At 44.0% G+C, this 14,028-nt stretch overlaps 1 protein-coding gene across 4 annotated transcripts in view; it reads right to left on the bottom strand.

The window, feature by feature from the left end:
- The window catches only part of Ctps1 (CTP synthase 1), a 28,219-nt gene extending 23,605 nt beyond the window's left edge, over nt 1–4,614 (bottom strand). Inside the window, exons 1-2 of one of the 4 annotated variants that reach the window (XM_048434557.3) lie at nt 4,461–4,614; nt 1,108–1,286 (exon numbers count right to left, since the gene is read on the bottom strand). In XM_048434557.3, coding sequence (XP_048290514.1) covers nt 1,108–1,273 — 166 coding nt within the window. In that variant the 5' untranslated portion in view covers nt 1,274–1,286; nt 4,461–4,614. Of the gene's footprint in view, nt 1–1,107; nt 1,287–1,979; nt 2,105–3,230; nt 3,729–4,460 lie in introns of those variants that run through there. The other 3 variants (XM_048434559.3, XM_048434558.3, XM_048434560.3) reach the window with 3 other exon arrangements.
- Nucleotides 4,615–14,028: the final 9,414 nt, after the last annotated feature.

Raw genomic sequence — 14,028 nt, 5'->3', positions numbered from 1 at the left:
CTATGCCACCAGACTCAGCTTTAAGGTAGGTTTTTAAATTGCTTCTCCAGCCAGGCAGTGGTAGCGCATGCCTCAGGAGGCAGAGGCAAAGGCAGGCGGACCTCTGAATTCGAGACCAGCTTGGTCTACAAGAGCTAGTTCCAGGACAGAACCCAAAGCTACATAAAAACCCTGTCTCGAAAAACAAACAAAAAAATTGCTTTTCCAATTTTAAACAAAGAAAATTGAATATGTTACTCATTCATCACCATAAATATAAATTCAATAACAAAGAAGCAAACTGTTTTCTTCCACACTTATTCAGTTTCAGCTTTTACTTTGAAAAATCCTCATTATAAATATTCAAACTGCCAGGCGGTGATGGTGCATGCCTTTAATCCCAGCACTCAGGAAGCAGAGGCAGGCGGATCTTTGAGTTCAAGGAAAGCCTGATCAACAAGAGCTAGTTCCAGGACAGGCTCCAAAGCTACAGAGAAACTCTGTCTCAAAAAACCTAAAAAAAAAAAAAAAAATTCAAACTACAATAGCCAAACAGAATCCCAAGTTTACCCATCCTTTTAAATCCATTACCTACCTGTTGCTTGAGTTCCTACAAAACAGCCCTGTTTCCTAAATTCTTTTTTTTGTTTGTTTCTTTTGTTTTTGCTTTTCGAGACAGGGTTTCTCTGTGTAGCCCTGGCTGTCCTGAAACTAGGTCTATAGACCAGGCTGGCCTCGAACTCAGAGATCTGCCTGCCTCCTGAGTGCTGGGATTAAAGGTGTGTGCCATCATCGCCCGGCAGCTTCTACTTACTCATACAATTTCTAAAGACTGAGGCCACAAAACAGCATATTTTGTCTTCTTTTAAATGAAATGAAAAACTTTCATTTTGCTGCCACCTCACACACCTGGCACCCACATTTCACATCTATTACAGAAAAGTTATCTATTAAGATAGCGGTTTCCTTTTATTTTGAGAAAAAGCATCATTCTGTTACACTAAGGATCGTTCTAGAAGGCAGGAAATGGAAGTTATGCAAGATGTACACCTAATCCCCAAGAGCTAGCATGTTCTTACATAGACACAGCTACTATTTAGAAGAGAGAGAAAATTGCAGTTTGCTTACCATGCTCATAAGGAGAGAATGTTCCTGCATCAATGTTAATGTAGGGGTCAATTTTAATTGATGTTACATGTAAGCCACATGACTTGAGTATTGTGCCCACACTACTGGCAATGACTCCTTTTCCAATTCCTGATATAACACCACCGGTAACCAGAATGTACTTCATTTTCCCTTTTAACCTAGAAGGGAAATTTACATATAAATACAGAGATTTTTATATACACACCTTACAAATAAACCTTCACAGCCAGTTAGCCACTATCATTGCCAGACACTGAGATATCAGGCAAATGTCTCAAAATTTCCCCTATGTGAGAGCAAAAGTCACAATATTGAAAGAGCATTTCAATTCTTGAAAAAAAATGTGTTTGGGAAAACACACAGAGAACAAAGCTCCGCTAAGTTCTAGAAGACTGACCAACAGGAAAGAACTGTTAAGCATTTAAAAGAAGTCATACAAAACCTCCAGTTCCTTCAATTACATGTAGTTCTCATCTGTATTTTAATAAATATTTCTTGGCAGCAATCTCTCCGAGGTATGCACTAAAGAGATGATACAGGCTGACGGAAATGGAACTTGTGAAATATCCAGTTCAAAGCCCATACTGAACAGAGGAGGAGGCAAACAGAGATCACATTAAACCAAGATAGTAAGAATGTAGTGGCAGATAGTAAAAGAAACACTCGAGACAAGTACTGTAGATGCAAGATCAGCAGAGTCAAGAGACTAGGGAAAACAGCAACAACAAGCAAGGAGATGACACATCAAGAGATTCATCACCAGTCCCCAGCTTGGGAGACCACTGGGTCAGCAAACCTAAATTTAACCAAAAAAAGAAAATGCAGTCACCCCATGGCAGAAAAACACTTACTTTAGCAAAAAGACACTTTTTCCCTCTAGAAACGCTCCGTGTGAGGCCAAATTAAAGCAAAAGAAAAAAGAAAAAAAAAAAAAGCTAAGGAACAAGGACAGGGAAGTTATGCTGGAAGCATTTCCCAGCCCCACTCCGCCCAGTAACAGGAATGAACATACTTGGCAAGGAAATCATAATGATTGAAATACCTTCCCCTCAAACAGCAAGGAATGCTAGTCTGCTTTTTCTATTCTCTGATGCAATGTTTCAAAAGTTATGTTTCTGCAAAATGCAATCGGGTTTCCCAGAAAGGGTTTGACTGGGTGTGTTGCCTATAAAGGATCACTTAGCCGGGCGGTGGTGGCACACGCCTTTAATTCCAGCACCAGGGGTAGAGGCAGCAATCATTTAAGAGCTGGACCCCTTCTGCCCAGTTACTTTCTGGTGATGTATCTATTGACAGTGGTGAAGAGCAGGTCTCCAAAGATCTCATTTGGGAAAATGTGAGGAATGAGACAAAAGTAAAGGGTCTGAGCTCCACGTCACCTCTGGGGTCGTTAAAGGGCCCTTTCCATCCCTGCAAGCCGCTTGTCTATGGACCTGGACTTTCCATTAGTTTCTTGGGTCTGAAGACTGGTTATACAGCTGGGCGGTGGTGGCACACGCCTTTAATCCCAGCACTAGGGAAGCAGAGGCAGGTGGATCTCTATGAGTGTGAGGCCAGCCTGGAACTACAAGACCTAGTTCCAGGACAGGCACCAAAGCTACAGAAACCCTATCTCGAGGGGAAAAAAAAAGGGTGCTCTTGGGAAGGAAGGTTGTCCCAAGTTTGAACACACTCTACAAACATATGGAAATCCTATCTCAAAAGAGGGAAAAGAGACTTACTTTATGGGCCAAAAAAAAAAAAAAAAAAGAAAAGAAAGAAAGAAAGAAAAAAAGAATACAAAAGAAATGCTAACTAATCTTTAACCCATGACCTTCAGAAGTTTTCAGTATGTTAACGCAGATTGTGAACCCCAAAAGGGTACATGGCATAGTTTCTTCCTCACTCTAAATGTTTATTTGGGAGATTTGCTGTCACCTCATAACTGAATGATTCCTTATTAGCACATGCATACCAAACTTGGGTATATTTTAGGTATATGCTAACCTGGCATATCTCTCAAAGTCTATTAGATACACGGAGAAAATTTCTGATATTCCTACAGATTCCTCAGTCACTCTGAATGAGTTCAGAACAGGCTGCTACTGCAAGAATCGTCTCACCTTGCCGCACCAGAGAGGACTTTGGCAGTCTCCCACAGTGACTGGCAAGAAAAACAAAACAAAACAAAACAAAACACAAAGATCCAGTTGGAGAGGACCCAATTCCTAACATTTACAAACTACCTACTGTGGGAGAGGTACTCGATGTGACAGGAGCAAGGTAGCCTCCTGGGGCTCTTCAGAGGACAGGGAGGGATGACCTGGAGTCAGGGAGGATCCAGGCAGCTCTTGCTTTGAAGACCTGCCTTGCAATGGGCCTTAAAGGCTGTCTGACTGAACCAAGCTAAAGAACAGCAAAGCGTGAACGAGCTGATGAGTCCCGGGGATACACCAAGGAAAGAGGATGAGGGCAAAGGGATGGGTTAGGCAAAGGGCCAGCCCATGGATGGGCAAAGTTGAATGTCCACGCTGAACTTTTTCCTGAAGATGACAAGACACTAAAGGTTTTCAAGCACAAAAGCACTATAGATCAAGAGATGAAAAACTTGAAAGCTTTAAAAAAAAAAAAAAAAGGAAAAATGGAAGGGAGGGAGGGAGGGAGGGAGAGAGACTAAGCTCAGAATCCATCAGAACCCGCTGGTGTGCTGAGATCTCAATCTAGCCCCCCCCGGGGGCCCCTGCTGCCTGGGTTCGCGCCGCCATAAAAAGTGGGACGAGAACCCCCTCAACAGTAGCCGCGTCACCGGGCTGCTGAGGAGTCAAAAGGACGTGCGTGGCCGTAAGTGAGCCACGCTGACGTAGACCATCTCCAAACGCCAGCATCTTCTCCCCAGACTGGAAAGAGCGACAGCGGCTGGGCGGCCCGGTCCGTGAGGCCCAGCGAGCCTACAAGCCCCCTCCTCCCGCGGGCTAGGACCGGAAGGATTCGCCAGGCCGCCGGGCCGGCTCCACCGGTGGCAGGCTGAGGCCCGGGGAAGCCCCTCCGCGGCGGCCTTCGGCGCTCTCCACCACACCGATCCCGGATGCTCGGGCCTCCCCGCTCGACCCCTCTTCCTCAGTCGGGCCACGCGGCCCGCGCGCGGGAGCCGGTACCTCGCGTTCCGAGACTGCCCGCCCCCGCTCCCGTTAGAGACGCAGCCCATTGGGCAGGAGCCGGGACGCCTCTCCCCTGATTGGTGAGGACAGGCGTTTATCACCCCGGCGGCGTGTCCGCCCGCGCCGGGGCTCTGTCGGCGCCGCGGGCTCCTGCACCCGGGAGCTGTTCCTCCGGGATCCCCGAAGTCAGCCTACCTGAGGCCGGCTTCAGAGTCTCACGTCAGCCACAAGCAGACGGACGCGAGCACGGCGAGGCTCGGGCAGCCAGTGCTCGGCCGGGCCGCATGCGCCAGCCGTCTTTCGGGGAGGCGGACCCGAAGCGGTGCGCACGCAGAGGGCGGGGAGGGGCGGCCCGGTGGGTGGGGCTAGGGCGCGCAGGCGCGGGGCGCACGCCCACCCCACCCCCGTGGCTCCTTGTGTGGCTGCCGCGGGGTGGGCCTCGGGTCGGCCGGGTTTTACTATCCAGCTCGTCACGAGTGTGGCGGCTGCCGTGTGGTTCACGTCGAAGCAGGACACTGAGGGCCGATTCGCCTCGTTCCGCCATAGCCGATGGACGCACTCGCCGGCCGCCTCCCCCCTTGCTGCGAGCCAGGCCATCTCGTGGTCTCGCGCCACGCGGCCGCCTCCTCCCGATGCCGCCTCGTCTCCCCCATCGGGCCAGGCCGCTCGGCTTCGGCTCCTAGGCAGCCTACCTTTCCTCCCAGTGTGCCCAGACGGTGGCTACTGTGGAACAACGGTCGCGAGCCGAGTGCTGTGCACCGATGTTCCCTGAGCTGCGCGCACTCGGTGGCGTGTCCTCCCGTAGCCAGGAACCCGACACCGGGACTAGTGCAGGGAAGCAAATGGGCCCGCTCCTAGCCGTTAATCGGGATTTTTACAAATGCCTCCTCCCGAAATGCCTGGGACCAGGGGAGTTAGTGTTCAGCGGGTGCGAACGAACATGTGTGTGGTATTGGGGGCAGAAAGGAGACTGAAACAGAGAAGGGAAATAGGACTTGAAAATGAGGCAGAAACAAAGGCTTGTGTGCAGACTCCAGGCGAGGCACGGAAGAGCCTCGCAGAACCAGAGCAGGCTGCAGAGGTTGGAAGGGCAGCCCCAGGCACAGCGTTACAGACGAAAGGTTTCATTCTCCTGAGGTGGGTGGAAAGCCGTAGAAACTTAATAAGGCCGTGTTTCTCAATCTTCCTAATGCTGCGGCCCTTTGATACCTCATGTTGTGGTGACCTCCAGCCATAATATTTTCATTTCTACTCCATAATTGCAGATTTGCCACTGTTAGGAACCATAATGTAAATCTGTTTTCTGATGGATGGTCTTAGGCGACACTGTTCTAAGGTTGGGGGTGAGGGTATCTTTTGCAGAGTACATAAACCCATGTGAGTTTTTAATACCTTCCACCACAAACACTACACAAGGGTACCCTGAACTATGTTGGGCCTGTTTCCTTCCTTAGAAGCAATTTACCACTTTTTTCTGTCTTCACTGAAAGAGTTAAAGAAAAGGTATGTCTGCCGTGACCACACTAGCATTACAGGAAAATGACTCAAACGGGTGGAATTTCCAAGAAACCAGTTAGGAGACCTCTATAAGGACTGTTCTCGGAAATTTCTGGATTCTTCCAAATCCAAACCAACATTGTACTCTGAACCTGCCAGCGCACCCAAACTGCTCAACAACAGGAAGCCTCTACCAGAGGTACAAAAGAGAATTTGTCACCTAACTGCTCTTCTGGGGGACCCCTTCACTCCTCTCCAGCCTCCTTCCCGTAATCTCTCCCAGCTGGTCACCAAGAAAATGGAAACCACCAGAATTTCTGTCAACCTGCTTTCCTCCTGAGGACAGGTGGCTGCACTGGAGAGGTCAGCCTCTCCCCGGTGCTTCAGGTGCCAGCTAAGCTTGTCAACTCATCAGTGTCTGGGATGTCTCCCTCCTGGATTACCAGTTTTCTCTTTCCACTGCCCCTGTGCAAAACTGTTAGAATTTCTCCCATGTTAACCCAGAGCCCCGGTTTTGGGGTCTACATCCATCTTGGGTTAACCCCTCCCCCATTTCTATCACTTTTCAGCAAAATTTGTGAAAAATGTTGGCTCTGCAGATCTCTGGATTTTTTCTTTTCTTTTTTTCTTTTTTTTTTTTTTTGGCCCTTTCCTTGTGCGAGTTCTAATCAGCCATTGTTCATGCTCTGTGAATTGAACTCTTGGCCTTTTTTGGTTGTGAGCCATAGCCTTTGAGGCCTGACCCATCTTTCCAGGCCAGTTCATGTTCTGTAATTCTACCAAAAATGTTTTTGTCAAAAATCAAGTTCATGTTCCCAAACCTTTTCTCTATCCCTGAATGTAGATTCTAATCTCATCTGTTCTCAGGCCCAGAAGGAAGACAATATGGTGTGGATGCACGTGTGTGCAGAGAGGGGTGTGCACACATATCCAGACAGCTTGTTTCCCTAACTTTAGACCCAGTCTTCCTATAAGCTTCTATGTGCAGCCATAGTGTGTCCCAAAAACCAGCCCCCTAACCTGACATTTTCTGTAACATTGTATGGCCCAGCTGGTCATCCCTCCCTAAAATGTTCTTCCCTTGGCTTCTAGGAAACCACATTCAATTTTTTTTCTAATTTTATAGGCCTCTCCTTCTGGATCTCCCTAGATTCTCTTCTTGACCCGTGAATGCTGACCTGATAAAGGGCTCACTCAAAAAGTCTCCATCTAAAATCATCTTCAAAATGACAACTCTGGGGCTTCTAATCCCAGCCTGAACTTGTTCTGAACATCAGGAGTAATTCCCCTCCTGGTGCAGTCTTGAGTCAGCTAGGCACCTTGCCCTCTGGCTATGCCTGGCTCTCTGTGACGCCTTTCATAGCTGACAGCTCAGCAGAGAATGAGGTCAAGGTAGATTGTGTTAGGGCAAGCACTTGGTGTGGCACAAACAACGGGGCTCTGACTACTTAGTACAGAAGCAGATAATACATAATTGTAGTCAGATTTTTCTTTGGGCTGCCAGCTCACAAAAAAATGGGTGGAGACTTATTAATTATGAAAGCTCAGCCTTAGCTTAGGCTTGTTCCTAACAGTTCTTATAACTTAAATTAACTCATATTTTTAATCTACATTCTTTTACATGGCTCGGTTACCTTTACTCTGTACTTTCCGTCCTGCTTCCTCTCCATCTAGCTGATGATTCTGCCTTTCTTCTTCCCAGAGCTCTCTCTGTCCAGAAGTACCTGGTAAAACTCCTGCCTACCTATTGACCATTTAGTTTTTTATTAGACCAATCACAAGGACACATCTTCATACAGTGTAAAGGAATATTCCACAACATTTCCCCCTTTTGTCTAAAAAAGAAAGGTTTTAACTCTAACAATAAAACAATATACAATAAAAACAAATATCAGGTAAGAATTGCATTTACAATATCCAGTCCATTTGTATTTGGCAAATTTAGAGAAAATATTCCATTATCTATCCTATCTTAGTCCGAAGTTGTAGACATAAACCATTTTTGTCATAACTTGTATTACCATTCTGAAAATATCTTTTTAGATAAACAATTTAAGGTTTTATGTTTCTCAGCCTTATAAACTTTGCATCTCCTTTGTAAGTTTCTTATCTGAATTTGGTAACAAGGAAACATATAACTACATAGCCTTCAATCTCCACCAGAGACCCAAGAAGGATAAAATATTACTCAAGTAAACAAAAAGTGCAGTGCAAACAACTTCCAGAACTATCGGAGTGACAGAGACATCTGGCTGCCTGGACAGTCACCCCATGATTCCTCTGCAATGCTGGGGCATCCATCTTTGACCTACATACCTAGACTGTTGTTGGAGACCAGCGTCAATAAGTATACCACTTACCATGGTGGGGGTATGGGGATTAGAAAAATAAGTGAAAATAATAAAACAGAAGCATAGGATAATACCGGGAGGGAGTTGCAGTGGATGCTGAAATCGCCCACATTTAATTTCCATTTTCTTAAAATTCCCTGACCCCAAGAGGTAGGAGTAAGATTAAAAAAAAAAACCACATTAACATGATACAAGGAAATGAACAGATCAGTTGAAGGTTGCAGGCTACATTCTTAGTTAAACATTCTCTTTCTAGAACAAGACAAGTAAATGCCCAAACCCTAGATCAAAACATTCTGTAGGCCAACCACTCCCTGGGTAGAATCCATTGTCATCTCCCTAAGGGAGTAGGAACTTAGTTGAATCCTTAGGCTTTTGTCTGAGGTAGAAACAGACAAAAACCTTGAAGAAATAGAAGTAAGTTCCAGCTCTCTGACTTTCAGACAAAGTGGAAATAGAATAACATTTTTGGGCCTCTATAGACTGTCTGATAGACATTTCTGTAGCAGGAATTTTGAAGTACTGAGGTTTTCTGTCCTGTCTGGTTCCCACAGTTGTTAAGTTCCAAAGAAATCACACAGAGGTCTACATTAACTCTAAACTGATTGGCCCATTAGTTCAGGCTTCTTATTAACTCTTATAACTTATATTAGCCCATTATTCGTGTCTCTGTTAGCCACGTGACTTGGTACCTTTTTTGGCGAGGCAGTCACATCTTGCTTGCTCTGTGGCTGGATCAGGACTCCCACCAGGACTTCCTTCTTCCCAGAATTCTCCTGTTCTCATTGACCCGCCTCTACTTCCTGTCTGGTTGTCCCACCTCTACTTCCTGCCTGGCTAATGACCAATCAGTGTTTATTTAAAATATAATTGACAGAATATAGACTATTGTCCCACACCACTTTTCCCCTCTTTAAAATACAAAAACAAAAAACAAGAACTCTAAATCTAATATTCCTTGTTTAGCTTTCTCCTGACCATTAGCCATAACAACTTGTAATCAACATCCTAACAAAGAAAAATATCCATAGTCCATTTTTTGGGAATGTGGGCGCAGTTTTCCAGGCTCCCTCATACTGGTTGAAGGTGCTGATAATCTTATGGGAACCTAAAGAAAATTTAGAATTATGATCAAGTCCTGACTAGAGTATCTTGTGAGGCTTGATCATCTCAGGCAACAGTCTTGAATCTGTTCTGGATATAGAACTCAGACATCTGGGCCATCTTTTTCTACCAGAGATTTCTCAGATGGTCTTTCTTGATCAAACCTGATTTTTCTTAACTCAGAATAAATCCATAGCCTCTCACTTTCTGTGGAAACAAAAGCAAAACCTCTTCTTCAAAGTAACATATATTTTGACTTCAATTTTGAAGTCAAGGTATTTTCAAAATACCCATCTTGGATTTATTCAGCAGCATTTATAAACAAATATCTTTTAGCAGTTGTTGTTCCTTCCTCAGCATTCAAGCAATTCAAAGAGAGCATAATAACATACAGTATCCAGACTCTCTGTGTATTTTTAATCTTTATGTGGCTTTATTTTAACCTCTATTTCTTTTATTTTTACTTTTAATTTTTAACTTTTTGAGACAGGTTCTTTGTGTGTCTTTGGCTGTCCTAGAACTCTCTCTGTAGACCAGGCTGTCCTTGAACTGACAGAGATCCACCTACCTCTGCCTCCCAAGTGTTGGAATTAAAGATGTGTGCCACTACACCTTGAATTCACAGAGGTCTGTCTGCCTTTGTCTCCCAAGTGTTGGGATTGAAGGCTTGTGCCACCACATCCAACTACTCTCTTTTTTATTTTAAAGACTTTAACCTTTAGCCTGCATATATTTTTAACACACCATTGAGAGGTTTTCTTTGTCTTTGAATCTATCTTTATTGTATATCTCTTTTTTTCTGACCATGTGAGTCTTTAATTTGCTAAGCAATATGGAGAGGATTAAAGCCATGGCTTTGGCAGCTAGATCCAGCCCATTTCTTAGTTTTCTGAGATTCCAGTCTCATGGCAGAAGCACCTACCGGCTGTAGCCATGTTTATTACCACAATTCTATGGCATTTCAAGGTCCCTGCCAGCAAGCAAGCTGCAGCAGTGTGCTCACAAACCACATTCAAATTCTCTGTAGTTAGACCTCCTGCCTGAAAGAGTCAGCTTTTGCATTGGCAGGATGGCCCAGAAAGCCAACATTTTAAAAGGGGATGGCTTTTTTCCTCCTACAGTTGAAAACCAAAAAGTATGCACTTAGCTTTTCATCAACACCATTTGTTTTGTGGCAGGACCTCTTAAAAGAGCTGCAAGGTTTTGCAGCTAAAGCTGGGTTAGGAAGCCTCTCTTAAATGAGAGCACTTGCTTGCCTCTAGCAAGCAGATCAGACCCAAGAAATTGCTGCTACCAAGAAACCATGTGTAATGCTGTTATTTTGTATCTAGAATTACTTCCCAAGCTCTCTCAGGCTTTTTGTGGATGCAGTTGTCCACATGGGTGTCATTCTGTTGACTGAGGTTTTCTGTCCTGCCTGGTTCCCACAGTAATTAAGTCCCAAAGAAATCACACAGAGCTCTACATTAACTATAAATTGATTGGCCCATTAGCTCAGACTTCTTATTAACTCTTATAACTTATATTAGCCCATTATTCGTGTCTATGTTAGCCATGTGACTTGGAACCTTTTTTGGCAAGGCAGTCATATCTTGTTTGCTCTGTGACTGGATCAAGACTCCCACCAAGACTTCCTTCCCCAGAATACTCCTGTTTTCATTGTCCCACCTCTACTCTCTGCCTGACTAATGGCCAATCTGTGTTTATTTGAAATATAATTGACAGAATACTGACCATTGTCCCACACCAGACTGTTCTACTTTTAGGTTTTGGCAGAGTTTGAAAGTCCGTTTTCTTTTGTGTTCTGTTTATCCAGTTTGGACAGCATACTGTCAGCAGTCAAGGCAAGGGCAGTTTTCCCAAATGGCTAGCTTTGCCACAAAGAAAGCAAACTCCAGGGGGCTAGAGAGATGGCTCAGTGGTTAAGAGCACTGCCTGTTCTTCCAAAGGTCCTGAGTTCAATTTCCAGCAACCACATGGTGGCTCACAACCATCTGTAATGAGGTCTGGTGCCCTCTTCTGGCCTGCAGGCATACAAACAGACAGAATATTGTATACATAAGAAAGAAAGAAAGAAAGAAAGAAAGAAAGAAAGAAAGAAAGAAAGAAAGGAAGGAAGGAAGAAAGAAAGGAAACTCCATATGAAGGCTCTTTGATGCCCATCATCCTTGTTTGTAGTAAATTGATGTTGCCAGGACAAGACATGTCTCACTATCAAGAAAGGCCTTATAACATTTTAAATACATATTCTTAATGCAGGAGAATTGTCTGTATTCTGTCAATCATATTTTAATAAAACGCTGATTGGCCAGGCAGGCAGTATAGGCGGGAAAGCCAGACAGGAAGTAAAGGTGGAGCAAAGAGACTGGGAGTATTCTGGCAAGCAGGAAGGTCCCTCGGCAATTCTGCCCAGACCACCAGAGAAAAAAGATGTAAGCTGCCTCGCTGGAAAAGGTGGAAAAGGGAGCCATGTGGCTAACGTAGATAAGGATAATGGGGTAACATAAGTTATAAGAGCTAATAAGTAGCCTGACCTAATGGGCCAATGAGCTTTATAATTTATAGAGATCTCTGTGTGATTGATTTTCTCTGGGACTTGCCGGTTGTGGGGTACTGATCAGTTTATAATCTTATGGAGTCCTGTGTGTGATTTTCCTTGGGGTATGCCGGTTGTGGGGTACTGGGTGGGACAGAAACCCCAACAAGCCGGCCCTCATACTACATATTCTATAGTTCTTTGAAGTGTTTCAAGACCTGTCTATCTAAAATATATGTTTGACCTACTAACTTGCATTTCTTTATTATTCTAAATAATTTGTAATAACTTTCAAGGACTAGAAATTTACATTATATTATTAAATGAGCTGCATAGGTGCAATACCTTAAATGAGAGTAAAGTTGAATGTCCACGTAATTTTTGTGTGTTTGGAACCCTTTTTTAATCTTTCTCAGGTCTTACATGGAGATACATGACCCCACTTTGGATGCCATTTGTTGCTGAACTTTTTTGTAGGGAACAGCAACTCCCCAGTAATGACATAGAGACTTATTATTCACTATAAAAACTTGGCCTATAGCTTAGGCTTGCCCTATAAGCTCTTTTTTTTTTTGAGGATGGATATTCATTTTGTGGGTTATGGAAGGGAAGGGGAGAGGGGGTAAGGAGAGAAGGAGGAAGAGCAGAGAGAAAGAGAAACAGAGACAGAGGGGGAAAGAGGAGAAGTGGAGAGAAGGGAACAAGGCAGAAGCTGCCTCTTCGGGAGAGAGACGGAAAAAGTCCATTAGCCCTTATAACTTCAATTAACCCACATTTTTAAACCTACATTCTTTCACACATTCATTATCTCCGTTTTGCCCATCTTCCCTTCTCTGAGTCTGGCTGGTGACACTTTCTTTCTTCTTCTTAGTGCTCCCTCTGTCCAGAAGTCCCTGATACACCTCCTGCCCAACTATTGGCCATATAGCTTTTAATTAATACCAATCATAATGACACATCTTCACATAGTGTAAAGAACTATTCCACTATACATAATGAAGTAAGTGTGGCTTGTCCCAAGAAAACTGTGTTTCAATAAAACTTTCTTTACAGAAATACAGAATGGGTATGAAGGCCAAAGCTTGGCAGTCCCTAAATGAAACATACATATTCCCAGCTTCTTCCTTGCCCTGTTGGTTCCCCTTACTCCTTCATGGGTGTTAGCCTAGAGCAGGAAGCATTTTCCACTCACAACCTCTTTTCACTCACAAAGGAACTCTGGGTACATAGGTGTATAAAATAAACATTTAATGATAATACGTTATGATGAAACTTAAAGTAATTGTATGTATAACATATCAAAATATATATATTTGAAACATGAAAACAATTTGAGTACTACTGAAATGGACAGCTTGCTTATTTTTACATGAAGAATTAAGTCACTGGGAAGATGGTTCTGTGAGCAAAGTACTTCCTGCACAAGCATGAGGACCAACCTGAGTTTGAATCCCCAGAACCCACATGAAAAGATGAACAAGGCAGCACACACTTGTAGTCTCAGTGCAAGGAGGCAGAGACAGGTAGATCTTGGGGATTATTGGCCAGGTCAGCAAGTCTAGCCACAAAGGTAAGCTTCAAGTTCAGTGACAGACCTTGTCTCAAAAATTAAGCTGGAGAAACATTTGAAGAAGACATTCTAGCATCAACCTTTGACCTCTCAGCCACCTCATATGCCCATGCACATGCGTACGCGCGCACACACACACACACACACACACACACACACACCACATCTTGGTTGAATACTTGATACTGTAGAACATAGGGTATCTTCAAGGTTTTCCTGACTTGATAGATTTTATTTTATAATAGTCAGTAGTAAGAAGACTAAATAAGTGTGTAATGTGAAATGTCAGAACTATGTTTATAGCTGCTTCAGAAATTGCTGTAAATCTGTTTTAGTCCCAAGCCAATTCATTTAATGATTCTTAAAAAATTAAAATCAAATCAACAACCCAAACAAAATTTTTAATAATTTTTATTTATATTTTAAGTATGAGTGCTCTACAGGTGTATCTGCATTCCAGAAGAAGGCATCAGCTCTCACTATAGATGATTACGAGTTGCTGGGAATTAAACTCGGGTTCTCTGAGCCAGTGCTCTTAACCACTGAGCTGTCTCTCCAACCCCCACCCCAAACAACAATTTCTTTTTCTTTATGCTTTTTTTATTGATATTTTTATTGAGCTCTACATTTTTCTCTACTCCCCTCCCTGCCTCTTCCCCTTCCCACTTCAATCCTCCCCCAAGGTCCCCATGCTCCCAATTTACT

The sequence above is a fragment of the Myodes glareolus genome, chromosome 3 (assembly GCF_982192425.1).
Source record: "Myodes glareolus chromosome 3, mMyoGla1.1, whole genome shotgun sequence".
Taxonomy (NCBI): domain Eukaryota; kingdom Metazoa; phylum Chordata; class Mammalia; order Rodentia; family Cricetidae; genus Myodes; species Myodes glareolus.
Note: the sequence above shows the minus strand (reverse complement) of the source record. Positions and strands in the feature narration are given on the sequence as shown.